We start from the raw sequence: 21343 nt of genomic DNA, 5'->3' as shown, positions 1-21343 counted from the left end.
GTTTTATTCCTGACCTGTATGACAGTAGGCAAATTACTTCACACCTCTGTTCTCCCTCCTCTCCTTTGTCTCTTCTGTTTACAGGGCTGGCTCCAGGCACCAGCAAAGAAAGCAGGTGCCTGGATGGCCAATAGAAAGGGGCAGCAGTCCATCTGTTGTTGGGGTGGCACATCCAGGTCAGTGGTGGCAATTCGGCGATGGTTCCTTCGGCGGCAGCTCAATCGCTCCTCTTCAGTCTTCAGCGGCACTTTGGCAGCGAGACCTTCAACCTTTTTTTTCCCCTTTGCCACTTGAGGCGGCAAAAAAGCTGGAGCCAGCCCTGTCTGTTTAGACTAGAGTATGAGCTCTTCAATGCAGGGACTGTCCATATTAGGTGCCATACAAACAATGGGCCCTAACTTCACTTTAAGGCCTCTAGGTGCTACTGGCATACAAATAATAAAATAGCTATCATACCTCTAATTGTGTCTGAATGAAAAATATAGTTGTAAATACTAAATGTTTTTAAACATACACATGTACAGTTTTTATGAAGTACTTGTGACATTCTATGTCGTTGAATTGCAGCAGCAAAAAAGCCCACAGAATGCAGACAAAGTTGGTAAAGTTTAATCACTAGACTCTGAATAAATTGTTCTACAAACTACCTTTTAGTTTATAAGCCATTTGACAGCATTGGTTATTTTTTAAACCATTTTTATTTAAACTTTTGTTTTCCTCTTATTCCCAATATAAGTTTCTCACTACCATTCCCTGGGTACATTTTAATAGTTGTGGGGGGGGGGGGTGAGCATTGTCACCTACTTAGTATTTACAGCAGCATGAGTATGGTGCTTTGCTTTTCTTCTCTGGGTCATCTTATCTTTAGAGGTCACAGCTTTGAGAAGCCACCAGTCTAGTGATATGCTAAGTCTGCGAAACTTAATGTGCAATATCGTTTAATTTCGAGTTGGCTACAAACTTATCCGTAGGAGTAGCAATTTCATAAAACATCAACTTTCATATACATTTTGCAGTAGCAATACTCTAAAACTTATTAAATTTGTTTACATTTTCCCCCCAAAATCCTAACTTTATGATGAAATAGGAACAAGCTCTGCTTTCAGAATGGGGTCTTTATTCTTCACTAGTGGTAACGTGTGTTCCAGGGCCATATGTGGCAATAAACTGTAACAGTTGCTGATGGCACTGCATCAGATAAACATCTCTTTGCTGCAGAGAGTTTTCATCAATGAGGTCAAATGGAAACACTGCATTTGGAGCCACACAAAATACAGAGGCACCTACACAAAGAAGAATTGAATTGAAAATGTTATGTTAATAGATTCCATACGTTCCTGGAAAATCCACTTGGCCAACTGTTCTGCTTCATCTTAGTGATATTTGAAAGGATGACTTATGAAATGAACATTAACCACATCTTATAAAATAATATTTCTACCTCATTCTCAAATTTTCTGTCTCTATTTAAAAAAAAAAATACTCCTGGGGATTTGATATTGGATATGAGATTTACACTTCTGGTTTGAATTTGGTTCAGCTCAATAGCAATCGGTCTTGAAATTCCAAGAGGCAGGTAAGATACTCCATTAAGCTCTTGCACATGTAGGTTCTAACACTCAGATCCTTTAATGAGTTCTACTGCCAGAGGGATCTGCAGGGAGCTCATTGCAGGATCAGGACTCGTGACAGGAAATTCCCAGGTGAGAAGGAATTTTTCCTAACCTTATAATATATCAGATCTTGTTTATGTGGTTTAAAAAAAAAAAAAATCTTGGGATTATCACCCTCTACTGTTATAACTTACTTATTAATATAGAGAAGAAAAATTGATTTAAGTCTAAAACGGTTGGTGCTTATTGCCTTTGAAATGTAATGCTATGCCATAAATTTGTATTAATCAATATTAAGCTCCTGACATATGAATGGTATCTAGATTCTTTGGTAGATCCAGTCTTCTAATACGGAAATGAGTATGAGGAAAGCTGTAAATGTCCGAGAAGCCAGGTACAGCCAAAATAATTCTTGCTTCTCAGAGTGGTGTTTTGCTCTTTAGCATTCTGTCCCTATCAAGTCAACTTTGCTACTTTACTCTTAGCATGGAAATGGTGCTTTAACTAAGAAAACAGATATTTATATCCAAATTTGAGATGCCTTAATTCAAACTTGATTGCATCTTTGATCTAGTTTAATTATGTTTATATTGGGTAATTTTTAACACTAAATATAAAGTATCTACACATTTAGACCTAATACTCAACTAACAAATGACCAGTCAGTTAAAACATAATTATTTTTACCATGTTTTAAAGTGAGAGATGATTCAAATAACAAAACAGCAATCAATACATCTTCCTCAAGTACTTTCTTCCTTAAACTCAGTTTAGTGTGTGCTTTAGACAATGAAACCCTAAAAGACAAAAACACCAGGGTCTCAGAAAAGTATATTACACAAAATACATGTGTATGCACTGACTACATAAAAAGCTAACTATAGTGGCAATCAGTAGCACCACTATAGTTTATTTTCCATTCCATACCCAAGTTTTATAGGTTTAAATACACTAGGGGGGGGGGGGTACTCAAATGATTTCAAGTGAGCAAAGTTACATACTGTTTGTTCTATCACAGCCAAATATGTACACAACTATTTTGTGCATCACTTGTCCCACAACAGTCTGAGAATGAATGTTATGCAACTCCCTCATGTTGCATGAAACTAGTAGGGGATTATAATTATTGCATTGCTAAAGCACTAAGGAATTCAGGATACTGCAACAAACAACTCAATTTCTTTATTTTTGTAGATTTGTTTCAGTGCTCATTACTTTAATGGTGAGGTTTGGCTTTTAAATAGCCATTATTTTTCATGCCTGGCAAATGAGCAAATAAGTTTATTCAAATAGAGATTTCTGGAGATATTCCAAGATAAATTCAGGAACTCTGAACATCCTACAACTATAAATACTATGTAAACTACTGTACAGGACCTAGACCTGGGAGAGGGGCAAACTATAGCCCAGGGGCTACAACCGGCCCTTCAGATGGTTTTAATCTGGCTCTTGCTGGGGAGCAGGGTCCGGGGTTTACCTGGTTCCACGCGTTTCCTGGAAGCAGTGACATGTCCCACCTCTGGCTCCTACACTTAGGGGCAGCCAGGGGGCTCCGCACACTGTTCCTGCCCCAAGCGCCACCTGTGCAACTCCCACTGGCCGGGGTTCCTGGCCAATGGGAGCTGCAGGTGCGGCACCTGCAGATGGGGCAGTGTGTGGAGCTGCCTGGCTGTGCCTCCACGTAGGAGCTGGAGGGGGGACATTTTGCTGCTTCTGCAATTTGCTTGAGGTAAGTGCCACTGGAGCCTGCACCTGTGAGCCCCTCCTGCACCCCTGCCCTAATCCCCCTTCTGCCCTCTGAGCCCCTTGGCCCTAGCCCAGAGCACTCTCCTCCACCCCCAACCCCTCATTATCCAGCCCCACCCCAGAGCCCACGCCCCCAGCTGGAGCCCTCACCCAACCCAACCCCCTGCCCCAGTCCAGAGCCCCCTCCCATACCCTGAACTTCTCATTTCTGGCCCCACCTCAGAGCCCTCACCCCCTTCCACATCCCAACCCCCAATTTTGTGAGCATTCATGGCCTGCCGTACAATTTCCATACTCAGATGTGGCCCACTGCCCTAGACTGAAAACTTGAAGGATCTTGTATCCAAAGATCTCCATGTTTTTATTTAATAATTTTAAAAAAAGCCTCAACTCTCAAGTAGGCAAGCACTAGTACCATTTTTACAGATGAAGAATTTAAGCAATTTAATTAGGAAAATTAAAACGTACAGGAGTTTCAGTGCAGATGTTGATAGTTTTGATCCATGAATAGAATCTGTTCTGACTCTGCGACTTGCTAGGTAGTAGCCGTGAATGAGTCTTTCTGCTTCTGAACTGAGTTCTACTTGCAAATTCTTAGCAAATACAATAAGCTAAAAACAGCATAAATTTTAAATATTTAAGGAATACTGTTGAAAACTTACACCCAAAGCTCATTTTGCTATTCATAACATCAGTTGCGTAGTATTAATATATCTAGACAATATTTTCCATATTAACACAATTTTTAGAAAGGATTATGACCATTTACACAGCAATATGGCTATGTCTCAGGTGTAGAAACAAGTAATTTGTTCACTAATCTAGTAAATTTAAACAAATATGCTAGAAACTCCCTCAATCATTTTAAATAAATATTCTCTAGTGTACTGAAATAAACATGCACTATACTAATAGCTTCTAATCTTGTCCACACTGCATACTGGAGCTCTACTTTTTTTAAAATTACATTTACCAACACTATTGTTTCAAAAACTAAGCGAACAAATGGAGTTTAATAATTTGGCTCTTAAAAGGAGTATATAAATGACTTCAAGTGTGTACAAAACACATTAATTTTAGTATGAGAAGGGTTTAGAACTCTGAACATAAGAGTTTTGTTACTGTCAATGCTCAAATTTGCATGCTATCCTTATTTTTAATCTATACATGTATTTTAGGACATTAGTTGTGCATGTTTAGTTTGTTAGCCTATAATTATGAAACTCTGGGCCAAATTCAGTTGTGGTGGCAGGGGGTGAGGTCACTGGAAATGAACTTGCTTGTACCAGATCTGAATTTGGATGATGTTTCAGGGTTAAACTTCTAAAACCCAATTTCTATCCCCTTGAATGCAAATAATAGTTAATCAAAAATTGATTTAAAAATAGTTCCCCATATTGTTGGTCACTATCTTGGGATACCTGTTGCAGATTTCGTTGCACTGGACAGTCAGATTACCTCTAGTTTAAATTTTAAGTACTAGCTGTCAGCCAGACAGTGGTCGGTTGAACTTATTTACTGAGCATCTGCTATTGCTGGAACTTGTACTGCTATCACGAGAATCTCTGACTGAACAACAAAGGAGCTGTGTACCTCCTGATGCCAGTGGTAGCCAGTGATATGTCAATAGTGTTTAAAAATTAGTGTAGAACTCCCCAAAAGCAACCTGGTACATAGAAGATACAAAATGAAGTTGCTTGTCAGCATATCCATTACTTTTTGAAAGAGGCTATTTTTCCCGCTAATAGACATTTTCTTACTGTGATTTAGGGTGAAATCAGATTAATTGCAATTAAAGTTTTACGTTTTGAAGTGCCTTGAGTGGTGGAGGAACATGAATATTGTATTAGTATCAAATGTGCATCAGGTCACTATGGAGTTGGACCATGTTCAATTCAATAAGTATATTGTCCATCCTGCACAATTAGGCTCCTGTGAATTTTAATAAGTCAGCCTTTTTTGTTTTCCATTTTTAAAAAGGTATTAAATGATCACTAGTGTTTTGCTTATACTCCACTACTATATACCTGCATTCTCCTTCCTGGAAGAGGTACACACATCCCCGTGCCCTCAGAAAGTGGTTCTTCTGGAAATAACATGATTAACATGATCTTTTGTTGTAGTATTGTTGTAGTATTAAGTCCTGAGGTGGTGGTTTGTGGACCAGATACAAAGAGGGTATTATCCCCACTAGATAAATTTTCAGAAAACACCCACTAACTTATAGATGGGAAATTGATTTTATCAGTGAAAATAATGGCAAAACTCATATTGACTTCAGTGAACCACAAGGGGGCATGGAATAGTAAGTGAACATCTGCATGGCTGGAAGTATACAAGTCATCTCAGGAAAATCACATCATGCCAAGTAATAGTGTTAAATTATCAAATACAATTTTGTTCTGAACTACAGTTAGTTACCTCTTCATAATCTTGTGTTCTGAACTGCTGGGAGATGGTATAAGGTACTTCTTCTGGATCAATGGCTTTTTTCATGATGTGATCCAAAAGAGGAAGAGCTCGTTGGCAAGATAATTCATTGCAGCGTATCAAAAGCCCAAAAGCATCTAAAAGGTTAGCTGCTATTGATCTCAAGTCCTAAACAGAATAAAACCCAAAGCAATATGACTGAAAAGCTCAACTGCTTATTTTTCAAATAGAAAAAAATCAATTTACTTCTGAGTATACTGTACAGAAAATGACAGGCTCTAGCCCTCTCTGATAGGTGTGCAAGTGCAAAGGTATTTTGAGTGAAATTACTATTATGGGGGGAAAATAAGGTAGTCCAATGTCACACATGTGCACACTCTACAATCCTGTTTGTTCAGAGGCTGTAGGAGCAACATAAAACCCTTGAATAAACAAAGGCTTCATGTTTAGAAAAGCTGGTCTATTTTTAGAGGATATAGATTTTAAAGTGACTTCACTGTGGCTTGTGTGGAGATGTCACCTCTTTGTGTTGGTCTCCATTGTTTTACATGTAGAATTGTCTACATCTCCAGACTTGTTACATAACTTTGCCATAACAAAGTATATGTCTTACCAACTTGCCAATTAGAGTATTATCCTTTTGTACATATGTTTTGGACGACAAATCCTCATCTACAAAAGTCCAGAAACTGGTCTGAATTGGAAGGATAACTTGCTGGTCAACATCTTCTCCATACTTCTTTCCAGGAATAAATACTGTAGTGGTTCTGCTCTCCAGCACTATCAGGTCAAACAATACATGTTACTTAAATTAAACTACTGTAATGTAACATTAAATCTCCAATCCTAGTTATAGGGTCTGAGGATAATTCCAATTACATACTGCACTTAGTTTTTATGGAAAAGTCAGGATCTCTTCAAAGTAACTGATGTAAAAGTAATCATAATGCATTTAGTGCAGGGGGGTGGAGAAAATGCTTATGCATCCAAGAACCTTTGTACTCTCCAGCTAAAGATTTTCATATCCCTGTGGAAAGAATATGCCATCTAGTCCTCTTTGCAAAAACTTTCACTTACATAAAACCAATTCAGTTAGCTAGGTGTATACAAGACCATGTAATGCTGCAGTCTATTGGTAAACTAACTAGCGCTAAGATACCACCCTTGGTCTGTACGTAAATTAAAACACAGAGAGGGTTATGTTGTTTTGCTTTGTTTAAACTACTATAGCTGTGATACAGACAAAGGAGTGCTCCATCTTCAAAAACAGGCTCTCTCTCTAAAACTTGCCAGGCCATGCTAAAATGTGCTTGCATGAACTCCTAAATATAATTTGAGGGCTCTCCATTGCCAGGACTCGTATCCTGCATAAGCTAGTTTTCTATAATTTAAGTAGTTAATGTAGTAGGTACCTCTTCTGCCCTAGTAAGTCTGTGATCCTATCATGCCTTGCTTTAAGCTCCATTCATGTAAAAATCTCACTACTCTTCCCCAGTACTGTTAATATCCACTCACTTTTCTCCCTATCTGTGGCATATATGAGGTTTTCTGATTACAGAGAAGGTGATTTTCTCAGCAGTTAGTGAGAAATTATAACATCCCTGTCAAGAGTGCATGAGAGTAGGGTTGCAGTTAGGCTTTAAAGGCCCCTGGACAAATTGTAGAAACTAGCTTCCTCGAGGTCTGGTGGTCCCATCTCTCCCAGTGTCTAGCCCTGGCTCTACTTGTCTCTCCTCTAGCACTGATTTCTCCCCTCTTCTGATTGCTCAGTGTATGCAAAGTGGCTTTGTAGTGGTTACCTGACTGCAGAAGTTCAAGTTTATCCTTTTTATGTGACAACAAATCTCCTATGAAGCAGATACCACCTTTGGCCAGCAGAGCACTGCACGCCTGAATGCTAGCAGTTCCAGTTCCATGCTTATCTTTGGACACAGTAGGAAAAATGTCATTAGATGCTGGGTGCCGTATGCCACGGGCTACAAGACAAACACTGTAATTCAAAAGCCTAGGATAAAAATAATTGTCAGCAATTTGCAACACATGCAAAAAATGTAGTTACAATTAGTTTTTGTAAAAGGAAAATAATTTATTTATAAAATCGGTATTAAAAGCACACACATTGGAACTTCATTTGAATAAGGTAGAGCACTTAAAAAGAAAATAAAATCATTTTATAGGAGTATAAAATATTTCTGAATACTAAGATAAAACCCAGGGTTTCTTATACACAACCACAAAAGGGGCAGTATTTGAAATGGTTGCTCCTATTTATCTTTAATAGTTTCCTTCTAGTAGCATTAACTATATGAAGAAGCATAACTTCCAGCTGTATTCTAATTTAATATTCTTAAATTGGTCTAGCATACAAGGCAAAATTCTGAATTGGGTCAGAGGAGAGACTGAATTATCTTCCCACATTGCTAGTGCCTGATTCTGCCCCATTGAAGGCAATAGAAGTTTTACCATTGACTTTAAAGAGTGCAGGATCAAGCCTCTACTAACCATTTTGCCTCATGTATGGTGACCGGGGACAGGTGTGTGGATTTACACAATAGTGGACCCAAAGACTCTGAGGCATGGGTGCAGGGCCCTCCCCTACTGAGCTGTGTTCTAGGGCATGCAGAGTGGTCAGCCCAAACGTTACCTCCCACATGCAGTGGAACCACATTGATTCCATTGCTCATGCTTGCAAATGGTGGAGGTGGGCTTTGTCCCAGTAGTAATAAATGACATGATGTGATAACATGTATATGATGCAGGATGCCACAATCTTGACAGTCTAATGGCATCCAAGCCAGGCAAAACTCAGCATACTAAAGCATGAGAGACAGGAGAGGCTGAGAAGGAGGATGGTCCAGTGGTTAGAGTATTGGTTGGAGACCCAGGTTCAAATTCGTGCTCTGCCAAAAATTTCCTGTGTGACTTTGGACAAGTCACTTAACACCCTGATTTTTAAAGGTATTTAGGCACCTAAATAAGTTTAGCAGTCTAGTTCTTAGTCTCTCTGTGCCTCAATTCTCCAACTGCAAAATGGGGATAATAGTACTTCCTTACCTCACAGGAGTGTTGTGAGGATTAAAGGCATTTAAATATTGGGCGATGCTTAGATATTACAATAAAGGGGACCTATACGTATCTGAGATGAGATTTGTAAGGTACTTTGTTATTATATATATATTTTTGTAAGTTACTGTAAATAGTAAAGGCCTGAGGGAGAGATTGAGGTGTGGGCTCTGGCCAGACAGCCTTTACTTCAGGCAGCTCCTGGCCAGTGGCGCAGCGGTGCTAAGGCACAGCTCTGCTCTGCACAGCTCCTGGGAGCAGGCACCATGTCTGGACCCAAGGCCAGCCAGCTCTGCACGGTGCGCACTGCCCGCACCTGAAGGTGCTGCCCCCACAGCTCCTATTGGCCGCAGTTCCCTGCCAATAGGAGCTGTGGAGGGGGCGCTTGGGGCGGGGGAAGCATACGGCGCTTCCCTGATCACATCTGCTCCCAGGGGCTGCAGGGATATGCCCGTCGCATCCAGGAGCCACATGGAGTCAGGGCAGGCAGGGAGCCTGCCTTAGCCCTGCCGACCAGGTCAGCGCTGCTGATTGGAGCCGCCAGGGTCCCTTTTCGACCGGCTGTTCTGGTCAAAAACTGGACACCTGGCAACCCTAGTCCAAACAACACAGTGATAAAAATACCAGCAGCCATTTGGACCTTGTTAATCACTGATGGAGCTGAACTGGAGGTCACAACAGTGTGACATTTTTGACAAAATAGCTAGTTTAGAAAAAACTAAAGTGCTATATCAGAGTGACTTAAGGCTTGAGAGGGGCAAATCTTTGCTTTTATAGCCACAGACTGTAGTCCTTTCAATAGCAACTTCAGAAGGACTATAGTTAGTCCTCTGCTAAACAGGGAGGTGTTAGAAATTCGGCAAGTTAAGTAGAAGATTGATCATTAAATGCTTTATTCGTTAAAAGCAAAGCCTTAAATTTCACCATAGACATAAGCAGCAGGTCAGTTAATGCCACTAGATCGCACATGCCCCACATGACCATCACATAGTTTGCTTCCCTCTCAGCAGTATAATAATGAAGACCTTGCACACAAATGACAAAGAAAAGGAGAGTTCAGAAATCAAAAATGTAAAACCTTTATTAAAAAAAAAAAGTTATTTTGCTGAGTAAAACCCCAGGATACACTTTAAAGTGTGAACTCTGTTTTCCTTTTGAGAAAATATCAAACCTCTCTATATAAAAACTTGGCAAATCTTTTATTTAAAGTCAAATATACTTGTAAAAAAAATACAGGTGTCAATTTACCTATCTGCTATTAGCGTGTCACTGGTCACAATCAAAAGATCCAGGTAATCTGCTGTCTCTCTCTCTCTGTCACATGTCTGGACTAGACTCAACAGTATGGACAGTTTAAGAGTATTGTAAGTGCCTGGTGGGACAACTTGAGAAGCAAAGATGTTGGCAAGTATGGCTGTAAACCTCCAACATGAACTTGAAGTCAAGGAGAGCAGATACTTAAAATTCTCACTGATACCAGAAGTACCTAATATAAACAAAGGATATCTTAATCAACACTTTTAAACAGAGCAATTCATATAATTAAAACAAATCAGCATTAGGTAGATCCTATTATCAGAAAAAATAATTAAAAACAAGGTATGTTTGGAATTTATTTTAGCGTAACAAAAATTCAGACTGTGAACAGCTTAAAATGTTAGTTTTACTATTATTAAACAGGTAAAGGACACTGTGTCCACTAATACGTACTGAGTAAAAGTGCGAGTACATGAATTGAAATTGTATGGCCATCTAAGATACAATCTAAATATACCTGTGACAGACTGACAATATTTGCATCATCCTGTACAAACTTTATGGAATTAAGTTAAATCTTACTGAGTTAGGATTGATACCTTTAGGGGCCATAGTATTAAAAATGCGATTCTGTATGTGTTATTGTGGAGTTGTATGTAACTCCTCTAGGAGGAGGGAGAGGTAATGTAATTCCTTCAGTTATTAGCCCCTGTGAAGCTACCCTCTGGTAAGTTCCTCATATAGTAGTTCAAACTGGATTCTCCAGGGACCAACAGAAAAAGAAAAGATTTTTGGTTAAATAGCCTGGTTTTAAACAGGCTCAGTGCCTTCTTCCAGATCCAGCAAACAGACAGGCCCCAATCCTTAGGGGAGGATTGGAAGGACGCAGCCTACTGAGGCCCCATAAGACTGTGTGCTTGTTCTGAGCTAAAGCTGTGATGAACTTGAAACCACAAGGAAACCCCTTTGATGAGGTATTGAAGGACTGCCTCTGCCAGAGAGCATGTTAGGGATGAAGTGACCTCTAGTAAGCTTATTAGAATGCATATAGGTTCTTTTATTGTTTTCTCTGTAATGCTTTTTATCTTAGTAAAATAGACTTACTTAGAAAGAACTGTGTGGTAACTTACAACGGTGAGCAGTCACACTGTTAACCATCTCTGAAGAGAAAGCAAGCAGATGTGCTTGGGCAGCCTGTCTCTGATGGGAATAACACAGTGAAGGCAGAGGACTGTGCAGCCTGGAAATACTCATTAGAAGGTAGTGAGACAAAGGTCTCCAACCAAGAAAAGCCACAGCTGGAGACTGGAAGCCTGAGGCAAAATCCAATTGCAGTTGCCATTGGTCTGAACTGAAACAATACCCTCTAACGAAAAGCCGAGCTTAGAAATAAGATGATAATGGAAAAGCACATCAATAAATAATGTTCTGCACTTTCCTAAATAGAGAAGTGGACAATAGTATTGTGTGTGTTTCTTGGGAGACAGCAATATCATGGCAAAAAACCAATTGGGACAAGCCCATACTCAAGATTACTGGAGTGAAAGTACCAAAGTGGCTTCCAAACCTGGATCCTCATGTACTAGCAGACTGCACTAACTGCCAAGCCTTTGATCTAATAAAAATATCTATTTTTAGTAATTTTAATTTACTATACAGTTGTCTTACCTTCTGGACTACAGAGCTGTATACTGTTGACTTCTATACAGACTGTAACTTGTGAGCAGTTTTGTATGCAGGCCGGAATTCCTATAAACCTATACCTGTTTCCTATTTTCATTTTGTTCGACAATTCATCTAGAAAAAAATAAATATACATGGAAATATAGGGATTTATTAGAAAATCCAAAACTTTAAGATTATAAAGTATTTTTATATGTTAAACTAGTGGTTCAGATTAGAAAATATAATTTAGGGGAAGCAGCACACACAACGGTTTGATTCAATGCAGCCTTAAAGAATGGAAATAGAACTATGCATGTAGACAATTTATAACATTTTAGGGCAGCAGGTGAGGGAAGTGAGTGGGACGAGCCACTGGATGATTTTCTGTTGAGAAAATGGATAATGCAGTTAGTTTTGAATTGAAACACAAAGGAGAATATTTGTACTCTCAGATCTCTGCTCTGAGATTTGCAATGTTCTCATGATCATTTATTATCAAGTAAATGTGATGGCAAAATTCCTTAGTAAAGAAGATTAGAAAGACAAGGTTGGTGAGGTAATATCTTTTATTGGATCAACTTATGTTGGTGAGAGAGACAAGCTTTCAAGCTTAAATAGAACGCTTCTTCAGAAGCAAGGACCTAGAATAAATAGATTAAAAAAAATGCAAAAACATACTTGGAAACCTTCAAATTTCTGTTCATGCCATTCAAAACCTGTACTGTTTTTGGTAAGGTTTGTAATGTAAGTTACGTGCAACCTAGTATGGGCCTGAGCTGTGAGATGCTATGTCCTGTCAGTGCCCACTGAAGCCGATGGAAATTGAGGGCACACATTACCTCACAGGATTCAGCCCAAAGGCTTTACTTTGTAATAATACACATACAACATCACTATTTAGTTGTGTTGCTTGTTATTTTGGAGTAAATGGGGGAAAAGGGTTACAATACTGCAAAAATATTTTGTCATAAAACAAGGTTAGTTTTTTGGAGCCTGTAGTTGAATTTTCACATTCCAAATACTGTATTGTTTGCAATGGAAGTTAGAAACCTCAGAAGCCAGAGATCATGAAAAAATAGGGAAAATGGCTAGATTGAGGAAGGATGTTACAAAAAATGTTAAGCCACTGCAAAACAATATAACCAGAGGAAGGAGGAAGAAACAAGTTACACAGAAAGTGGGATAATGCTGAACTGGCCAAGACATTTTAATTAAGTAACTAGGGCCCTACCAAATTCGCAGTCCATTTTGGTCAATTTCATGGTCCAAGGATAGCAAACTTCATGATTTCAGCTATTTAAATCTGAAATTTCATGGTGTTGTAATTGTAGGGGTCCTGACCCAAAAAGGAGTTGTGGGGGGGGGGGTTGCAAGGTTATTGTAAGGGGGGGGGGGTTTGCGATACTGCTACCCTTACTTTTGCGCTGCTGCAGACAGTGGTGCAACCTTCAGAGCTGGGTTCCCAGCCAACAGCCGCCGCTCTCCATCTGTCCAGCTCTGAAGGAAGAGCTGCCGCCAGCAGCAGCACAGAAGTAAGGATGACATGGTATGGCATTTGCTACCCTTACTTCTGCGCTGCTACTGGTGGAGCACTGCCTTCAGAGCTTGGCACCCAGCCAACAACCACCACTCTCCGCCCACCAAGCTCTGAAGGCAGCCCAGAAGTAAGGGTGGCAATTCCACAATCTCCCCTAAAATAACCTTGTGACCCCACCACCCCGGTCAGGACCCCCAATTTGAGAAACTCTGGTCTTCCCTGTAAAATCAGTATAGTATAGGATAAAAGCACACAAAAGACCAGATTTCACAGGGGAAGACCAGATCTCATGATCCGTGATGTGTTTTTCATGGCCATCAATTAGGTAGGGCCCTATAAATAACACATCAAAATAAATATGAATGAACCAGTGTTTTGACATGTGTTGTCTTTAACTGCCTGGCTTACAACACGGGATTCCTTTTCAAATAAAAATGACATAATCAACTAAATATAAACTATCAGTATTTTCACCATTTTGTCCAGAGAAATGAATATATCAGGAAACTGTAAGGATTTGTTCCAACTAAAAAGCCGTTTTACAGAATACCATTCATTTCTAAAACATTTCTGTTTAAATAGATAGATCTCATTCAGTTTTATCATTATATTAGGATAGATGAATACACAGCCTACTCACCTCTTAGGAAAACTGTAAAAGACTGAATCCTGAAATGTGGTTTGTTGTTGGAATATCCTTGGAAAGCACTCAGAGCTTTTGCATCTATCATTTCAACTAGCTGTTTATCTTACAAAATAAACAAGTGTAGAATGTTATATTTCTTAAGAGTGGTACTTTACTCTTTAAAGAATAAACTAAGTAAATAAAAATGTATCAAAAGTAGAAAGATAATTTAGAACTAAAAGAAAAACTACATAATTCTTACCACCAAGTACTCTAAATTTCATGTCTTCTTGCAGTGGTGAAGCACATAAACTGCATACAAAATCATTCCTCACTGTTGCAGACTCTGTAGCTCCAGGGATATGCACTCTTATATAATTAAACCCTAATAGAAAGCATTACATAGACTATACAGCCAAATATTTCTTCACATTTAGTCATAATAATTTGTAATGGACTTTACTTAAAATATATAATTGGTTTTAAATGCAGTTTATTTCAGTTTACTATATGGTAACAAGTATAAGCTCTGAAAACTTCCTGGCTCTTTAAAAATGGCACACAGCCTTCATTTTAATCCCCCAACCAGAGTGGTAGAGTGAGTAAAGCATTGAATTGAGAATCAGGAGTTCTCAAGTGTCGAATTTTTCTGTTCTTAAGATGAACAGCTTTATTGAATGTTCTGTGTTTCTCTCATGACTTGGGAGTCTGTCCCCCTGCCACCAAATAAAAATCAACAATTATGGTGTACTGGCCCTCCGAGCCACATACAACAATCATCAGAAGTTTGAGAGCTGGGGCACACCTGCTGGGAGCTGGGACTCAGAGCTTCAACCCCACTCCTGTTGAAGCCCCAAGCCCCGGCAGGTGTGTCCTGCAGGGCTGATGCCCTGAGACCCCTCTCCCCGCTGGACAGAAGCCCCTGCCCCCGCCCACCCCACTGCACGGCAGAGGTCCCAAGCAGCCCCCTCCCAGTCTGGTAGGCGGAGAATGGAGAGGGGGGTTTGCGAGCCACATTTAATGGTAAAAGAGCCGCATGTGGCTCGTGAGCCACAGTTTGGCCACCCCTGGGTTGTAGTTTTACCACTGGATGGCAGAATTGCTTATTACAGATTCTTAACCTCATCGTGTTATCCTGGTTTTGTGAGAAGCAGTCAGAGAGATATGTCCCTATGTGCTCCATTCAAAACTACATGAGGTCTCTGTGTTTATTATTATAAATAGGTCTTCTTGATTAAAAACATAATTACAATGTGTTCTAAAATGAATATTCTAACATTGGGAATTAGCTTCTCTTTTATACCTTCACAGTCACTAAGATTGTGAAAAACAATTTTAGGGGTTAATCCTGCAAAAGCTTTAGCACCAGAGTAATTTTATGCAGGGGAGAATAGTCTCATAGAAATCAAAGAAGTTATTAAAGTTAACAAGTTCTAGACTGCTGTGAAGGAATCAATCCTAATCTAGTCCTGCTGTATAGGCAGGAGTCTGACACTGGCCAGGTCTTCACTAGAAACTTTTGCTGGTATAAGAACATTGGTTAGGGTATGAGTCTTTACAACATTTTTATACAGGCAAAAACCCCTAGTGTACATAGTTTACCGGCAAAAATGTCCTTTAATTAGTAGAGCTTATTTTGTTCAGGGAACTGTTATAAGCTATATCGGCAAAAGAACTTGCCGGTATAAGATGTCTCTACTTAGGGGATGTGTGTGTGGGGGAGTTTGCTGGTATACAGGCAACGCTTTGTAGTGTAAATCTGGCCACTGACCAGAATAAATCAGAAAGTTGTGATGTTCTCACTACATCAAAATGCATCCTGGATATGCAGTTCCCTTGAGTAAATTACATACAAATCTATACAGGAAAATGACAAGTTTGTCTAGATTTTAATGTAAATAATGAGTTCGAGTTAATGGGCTAATCAGTCAGAGAATCTTTTGAGTCTAGAACTTTCCTCATTTTACATTTTTTTTCTTACCTTCAGAAAATGGACAGGTTTCCTCAGAACAAAGGAATCTTGCTCCTTGTGTGTATTTCGTTACAGTTCCCATTGCAATCACTATTCCCTCTGACATATAAAATCTCTGAGACATGTAATCAAGTGGAAACTCACAAAGGCTGAGAACATAACTTGGCAGAGGAGGCAAGTGTGTTGGTTTCAACACTATATTAATCTCATGAGAGAAAAAGGGTTGCATTAAAACAAAAATCTTTTTTATTTGAAATGTTTAGTATAAATGACAAATGCTCATGTACAAAACCCAATGTGGTCCACAGTTACAAAAACATATTCCAGGGACGTGCCAAATAAGGTGAAAATAGCTCATAGTCACATATATCCACCTTCTCATACCCAGAGTATGCATGGGTAAGAAGTTCCAACTATTTTTTTTTTTAGATTGATAGGACTGTTGAATGAAAGTGAAAATTAAAACTGAAAAATTAACACCAAAAAGATCGCTAAATACAACTTAATATTGTTTGAAAATTACTTTATTTTTATGTAAGCTGGTAAAAAGTTTAAACTCACTTGGGCCTCTGTCTGTAATTGTTCAATTAATGACAGTGTTTTAATAGCTATGAAACAGACCTGTAATTAAAAAATAAAATGATTTTGCAAAGAAAAATTTGGTTTAAAACGTTGAATACATTTCTGCCTCTGTAAACATACAAATTCACTTACCGACTGAAAAATCTGTGCAGCTTTCATGGGTTTGTGTAGAATCTGATTGCCAAGAGCTGCATCCAACTCAGCAATATCAGAAGGATTTATCGAAATAATGAATCGATAAACAGCATAACTTTGCTTTGAGTCTGTAAGAGCAGAGAGTCAATATGCAAGTGTCTCAGAGCACAAAATATAGAAATAAGGTATATTTTTCTTTAAACTAACTTTGTTTGGTCTGTCAATATTAATAGAAGGTTTACTGAACAAACAGTACCATTATATCGTTTGCAATCGTCCACAAATTTCTGAAGGCCACCACTCCTATCAAGGTAAATAAGGGCAACCTCTTTCATTCTCAGAAGATCTGGTCTCATCTTCCAATGAAGTTCTATGCTCTCTTTTATCAAAATGTTAGAATATATTAATATAAATCATAGGTGGTAGAATTAGAGTCAGAGCTCAAGAATGCTGTAATAATAAAATAAGTAAGGATAAAACATATATAATAAAGACATCATACCTGTCAAAAGTGAAATCAGGCGCCAAGAAACTAAGCAAAGACAAATATTGCCTTCTATAACATTACAAACAATGTAACTTTCAGAAATATTTTTGTCTGACTTCCCCTTCAAAATGGAAAATCCCTTGCTCACAAAGAAATACAGTATTATGTTGTTACTGTAATTTTTCTAATAATAATGTTCCAGTATTTTGCGACAATGAACTATTTTGTGACTTTTAGAACTTGGAGACCCAGAAAAGTGTCCCATTCTTTAACAAAAATTCTAAGGTTTTTGTGTAGTATAGAGTTATACCCACCATAGGAAAAAAAAATCACACAATATTTCTGTGCATTAACTAGATGATGCCTTATGGGGAAGGGCAGTACAACCAGTCAGTCACAAGTTTTTACACAGAGTGAAATTGCATTACATAGATTAACATTTAGATTAATGTTGTCATTTCCTTTATGTTTTCTAATTTAGGCCCTGATCTGTGCAGACGCTTATGCTAGTTTTAATTTGAGTAAAACCAATGGAAGTACTCATATGCATAAAGTTAAGTATATGCATAAGTGTTTTCAGGACTGGGATCATATTTTGTAAGCTCTTTGGGGTAGGCTGATTGCACTTTTATTTGTTTGGTCTATATTGTACATTAGGCACATCAATGTTGTTATACAAACACAATAAGTAATAAAAAATCATATATCTTGTCTCTTACTTTAAATTCTCCTTTCTCCAAGTATCCAGGTCCACAGATTCTTCATTGGATTTTCATGTCCCCTGCAAACTTAAGGAGGCGGAACCAGACCAGTCAGTCATCACGGACCTGGAGTTAAGCTCTGCACCAGAAGTGCCTATTTCCTATTCTCCTCTGCATCCAGATCCACAGATTCCACAGTGTGATTTTCACAGGATGCAGCACAATCAGGAAAAGTTACTTAGTCTAAACACTCATAAATATTTACAATTTTTTTAATTTAAAAAAATATATTTTTACTAAGACCTTACACATGTACACCTTCCAGCTAAATGTGGTTTAGATTGAAGATTGTTAGTCCAGTTTGTACGTCTGTCTAGTTTGCTTCCTTCTAGATCTCATCTCCACAGAAATTCATTGTGATGGAATTCACCCCGGGTTCAAACCTCACACACTATTATAATAATCTTTGTACAAGGAATGCCTTGTGAGGTCTCATTAGAAAACTCGTAATTTGATGATCAGTGATATCATGGTAAAATGTGTGTGGCAGCTTTATGCATTAAGTTATACATTTCCTCTGTTTGATGTTAAAAATACATGTGCAGACTCACATATCACCAAACTGGTCCAACAGACCTGTTTTGAACAAAGTATATGCTTGTCTTAATTGGCATTAACACAGTAAACAGAGTCATCAACCAGAAAAGGGGAAAGGAGAAAACAAAGGGAGCTCACACAGGTGAAAAAGCCCAGCAGGGAACAGCCTTCCTCCTGTAGACTGCCTGTCTCCTGGTTCTCAGCTGGAAATGCTTTTCAAAGAGGGACTAAAACACTATAAAAAGGCAGGGCAAACACCCCAAGCCACCCCTCTCTTCCCTGCCCACTGTATTCTCCGCACCTTAGAAGGCAACGACAACAACTGTTGGATGTTAGGGGCAGTGCTCTGACCTGAAGAGTTTGGTCAGTAATGCTGCTGAAAGCATGTGTTGAGAAACTATAATTGAATCTAATATAGTTTGTTAAATTAGGCATTAGAAAGTGTTTTATCTTTATTTTTCTTGTAATAATTTCTGATTTTTATGCCTCATTATTGGTACTCACTTAAAATATATCTCTTTGTAGTTAATAAACTTGGTTTATCTAATCCACTGAGTTTATATGAAAATTTCTGGGTAACTCTATTTAAGGTAGTAAACCGTTGTATTCCCTTAAAGGAATAAGAGATTTAATATATTTGGACTGTCCAGGAGAGAGCTTGGCAGTACAAGACATACATTTCTGGGGGGAAATTCAGGAGTTGAGAGTTTGTTGGGATCACCCTGCAGCATAACCAAGACTGGTGAGAGCCAGGGTGTGACCCAGTTACACAAATACATCTGGGTGCGACCTTCCTGCTGGTGGCTGTTTCTGAGCAGGCCAGGTTGGAGGAGGCATTGCAAGGCACTCCAGGTTACAGGGCAGGAATGACAAAGCCTCCCAACAAGTCTGGGTAGCACCCGGGTATATCACATTCACCCTGTGCAGATAGCCAACACAAGACACCACTTAAGTCTTCAAAAATAGCTCTGGCCATCCACTGCAATTGAGGAAGCAGAACTGGTGGGCTTTTCAGGGGGGCAGAGCTTACTCAAGGAAGATCTGTAGTATTTGTGGAGCTAACTGCATTTTCCCTTCACATTGAGATAACTGGATGTTTATGGAGAGCTGTCTGTAAGCTGGGATAAGGCAAAACTATATATTGTGTGTGTCTTGTGGGCCTGTGTGCAGGGGAATATGAAGTAAGGGCCTGAAGTGTTAATATGAAAAACTGTAACCGCAATGTGAGGAATGATTCCATTAGAGTGTTCTCTAACTCCTGGGAATTGCTCCCACATGACCTGCAGCTGCTTTGATAAATGCTGCTCTGTTCCTTAAAACCTCAAGGAAAATTGAACACATTCCATTAAATTCAAGCCATGCACATCCAATTTAACCACAGCCGGACAGTAACCATGCACAGACAAATCCAGTTACCCGGAGTTTCTTTCCCCCACCCCACTGACACTACACTGCTGCAGAGAGAAGAAAATATGGGACTACTGCAGTTTAAAATACTGTTCATGTTGTTCCTAGACACACTTTGAACACTAGCTGGATACCCTGGCATGCTGAACTGTCCAGCCAGCGACACCCCACCCCCCACAATTATCCTCCCTGCTGGCACCACTACCCCCCTTACCTGCTGGCACCTCTACACCCTCCCCACTATCTCCCCACCTACACATCACCACTGGCATCACTACACCCCCGCACTGACGCACTACTCCATCTTACCTGCTAGCACCTCTACACCACCACTGACTCACTACCCCCCCTTACCTGCTGGCACCATTACGCCCGTCCCCACAGACCCACTACCCTCCCTCGCTAGCTGGCACCATTGCCCCCCTTCCCCTACACTGACACACCGCCGCACCTTACCCGCTGGCACCGCTACACCCCCACCCCACACACTGGCACCCCTGCTACAGCGCTGCTATGGTACTTGCACAGCAAGCAGGTCAGGGGGAGGGGCGAGAGCTCCCACCGGGAAGGCGGGGGCAGGCGAGGGGCTGGAAGGGGGCTTCTTCGGGCGCAGCCTCTGGCGGACCGGGGAGGAGCCCTGCACCCCTCCCCCCGGCCGCTCACCCACAGACAGGCGTGGGCCTGAGGCGCCTGCCGCCTCCCTGAGCTGAGCTGGGCTCCACGAGGCTGTGAGAAGCGGGTCGGAGTCCGGGCGCAACAGCGGCCCCAAGCGACCGACGGGCGTCGTTGCACATGAAAAGTTCCTGGCCGGCGGGTGTCGGGGGAGAGGGCCTGAGCCCAGCCTGCCTCCCTGCTCGCGCCCCTCACCACACCCGGGCACCTGCTGATCCAGCACAAGACAGCCCCCTTCAGCGTGGGGCCGGCCTGCCTGCCGCAGAGCACCTATGCTGATGCGCCCCCACGCAGAAAGGCGCCTGCTCTGATAAGTCCCCCCCACACACCATGATGGGGAGTTGCCCCCACACTGATGCGCCTTTCTCCCCTCCCCTCTACAGCGGAATACGTACTAACGCAGCCCAACGTGCGCCAGCCTAAAACCCTAATTCCTCCCAGTGCAGGATGCCCCCCGCCCATCCAAGGCACTCCCACCCAGGCCCAAGATTGATGCATCTACAGATGCATCGGCTGTGACCCCCCCCAAGGCTGTTCTGTCCCCCAACATAGAGCCCCCCCCCCATTACCCACAGACAGGGCTTAAATTCTCATAGAGCATTTCCTGAGCCCCCTATGCCTCCTCCACCCCCACATGCTATGAAAACTATGAGGGGGGGGGCTTGAAAATATTTATCAGCGCTCCACTCGGGCCAGCTTCCGCTGAATTTAAGCCCTGCCCACAGAGGTATTCCCACCCTGGCCTTAGACACCCAGTCCTATGTTTCAAGTGCCACATGCTGTGTAACAACATTGGAGGACTCCATGTTTCTACAAACTGAACTGGCTCTTTAAAATAAATAAATAAATAAATA

The 21343-nt window shown here is 40.5% G+C and overlaps 1 protein-coding gene and 1 long non-coding RNA gene across 18 annotated transcripts in view; one reads left to right on the top strand and one right to left on the bottom strand.

Moving 5' to 3' along the window:
• LOC101950082 (uncharacterized) overlaps nucleotides 1–18954 on the top strand; it is a 28616-nt gene extending 9662 nt beyond the window's left edge. For 2 of the 5 annotated variants that reach the window (XR_509455.4, XR_509457.4), the window contains one exon: nucleotides 17854–18954. This is a non-coding gene — a long non-coding RNA (uncharacterized LOC101950082). Of the gene's footprint in view, nucleotides 1–84; nucleotides 1446–17853 lie in introns of those variants that run through there. The other 3 variants (XR_002889530.3, XR_002889529.3, XR_002889527.3) reach the window with 3 other exon arrangements.
• MCMDC2 (minichromosome maintenance domain containing 2) lies at nucleotides 922–20609 on the bottom strand. 13 transcript variants are annotated; one of them, XM_065585696.1, is made up of 16 exons: nucleotides 20481–20609; nucleotides 17832–17900; nucleotides 16882–17075; nucleotides 16623–16753; nucleotides 16470–16529; nucleotides 15918–16113; nucleotides 14199–14321; nucleotides 13952–14059; nucleotides 11778–11906; nucleotides 10101–10338; nucleotides 7589–7794; nucleotides 6403–6569; nucleotides 5781–5957; nucleotides 3828–3970; nucleotides 2301–2410; nucleotides 922–1283 (listed from the first exon to the last, which is right to left on the bottom strand). In XM_065585696.1, the coding sequence occupies exons 3-16, from the start codon at nucleotides 16979–16981 to the stop codon at nucleotides 1117–1119; spliced, it is 2055 nt and encodes a 684-aa protein (XP_065441768.1). In that variant the 5' UTR covers nucleotides 16982–17075; nucleotides 17832–17900; nucleotides 20481–20609; the 3' UTR covers nucleotides 922–1116. The 13 variants fall into 13 exon arrangements, 12 of the variants coding, with proteins under 12 accessions (XP_065441768.1, XP_065441770.1, XP_065441767.1 ...); XM_065585698.1 differs by having other exon boundaries at nucleotides 16882–17004; XM_065585695.1 differs by having other exon boundaries at nucleotides 20380–20516.
• Nucleotides 20610–21343: the final 734 nt, after the last annotated feature.

The sequence above is a fragment of the Chrysemys picta genome, chromosome 2, assembly GCF_011386835.1.
Source record: "Chrysemys picta bellii isolate R12L10 chromosome 2, ASM1138683v2, whole genome shotgun sequence".
NCBI lineage: Eukaryota > Metazoa > Chordata > Testudines > Emydidae > Chrysemys > Chrysemys picta.
This window is presented reverse-complemented; position numbering and strand designations above follow the sequence as displayed.

Bases quoted from the DNA above. Each gene is read 5' to 3' on its own strand.
- MCMDC2 (XM_065585696.1), bottom strand. From the start codon at position 16,981: ATGAGACCAGATCTTCTGAGAATGAAAGAGGTTGCCCTTATTTACCTT. The intron at 10,339-11,777 runs GTAAGACAACTG...TGTTTATATTAG, and splicing joins ACAGCTCTGTAGTCCAGAAG to GTACTTCTGGTATCAGTGAG. The intron at 7,795-10,100 runs GTAAATTGACAC...TTTTTATCCTAG, and splicing joins GACACGCTAATAGCAGATAG to GCTTTTGAATTACAGTGTTT.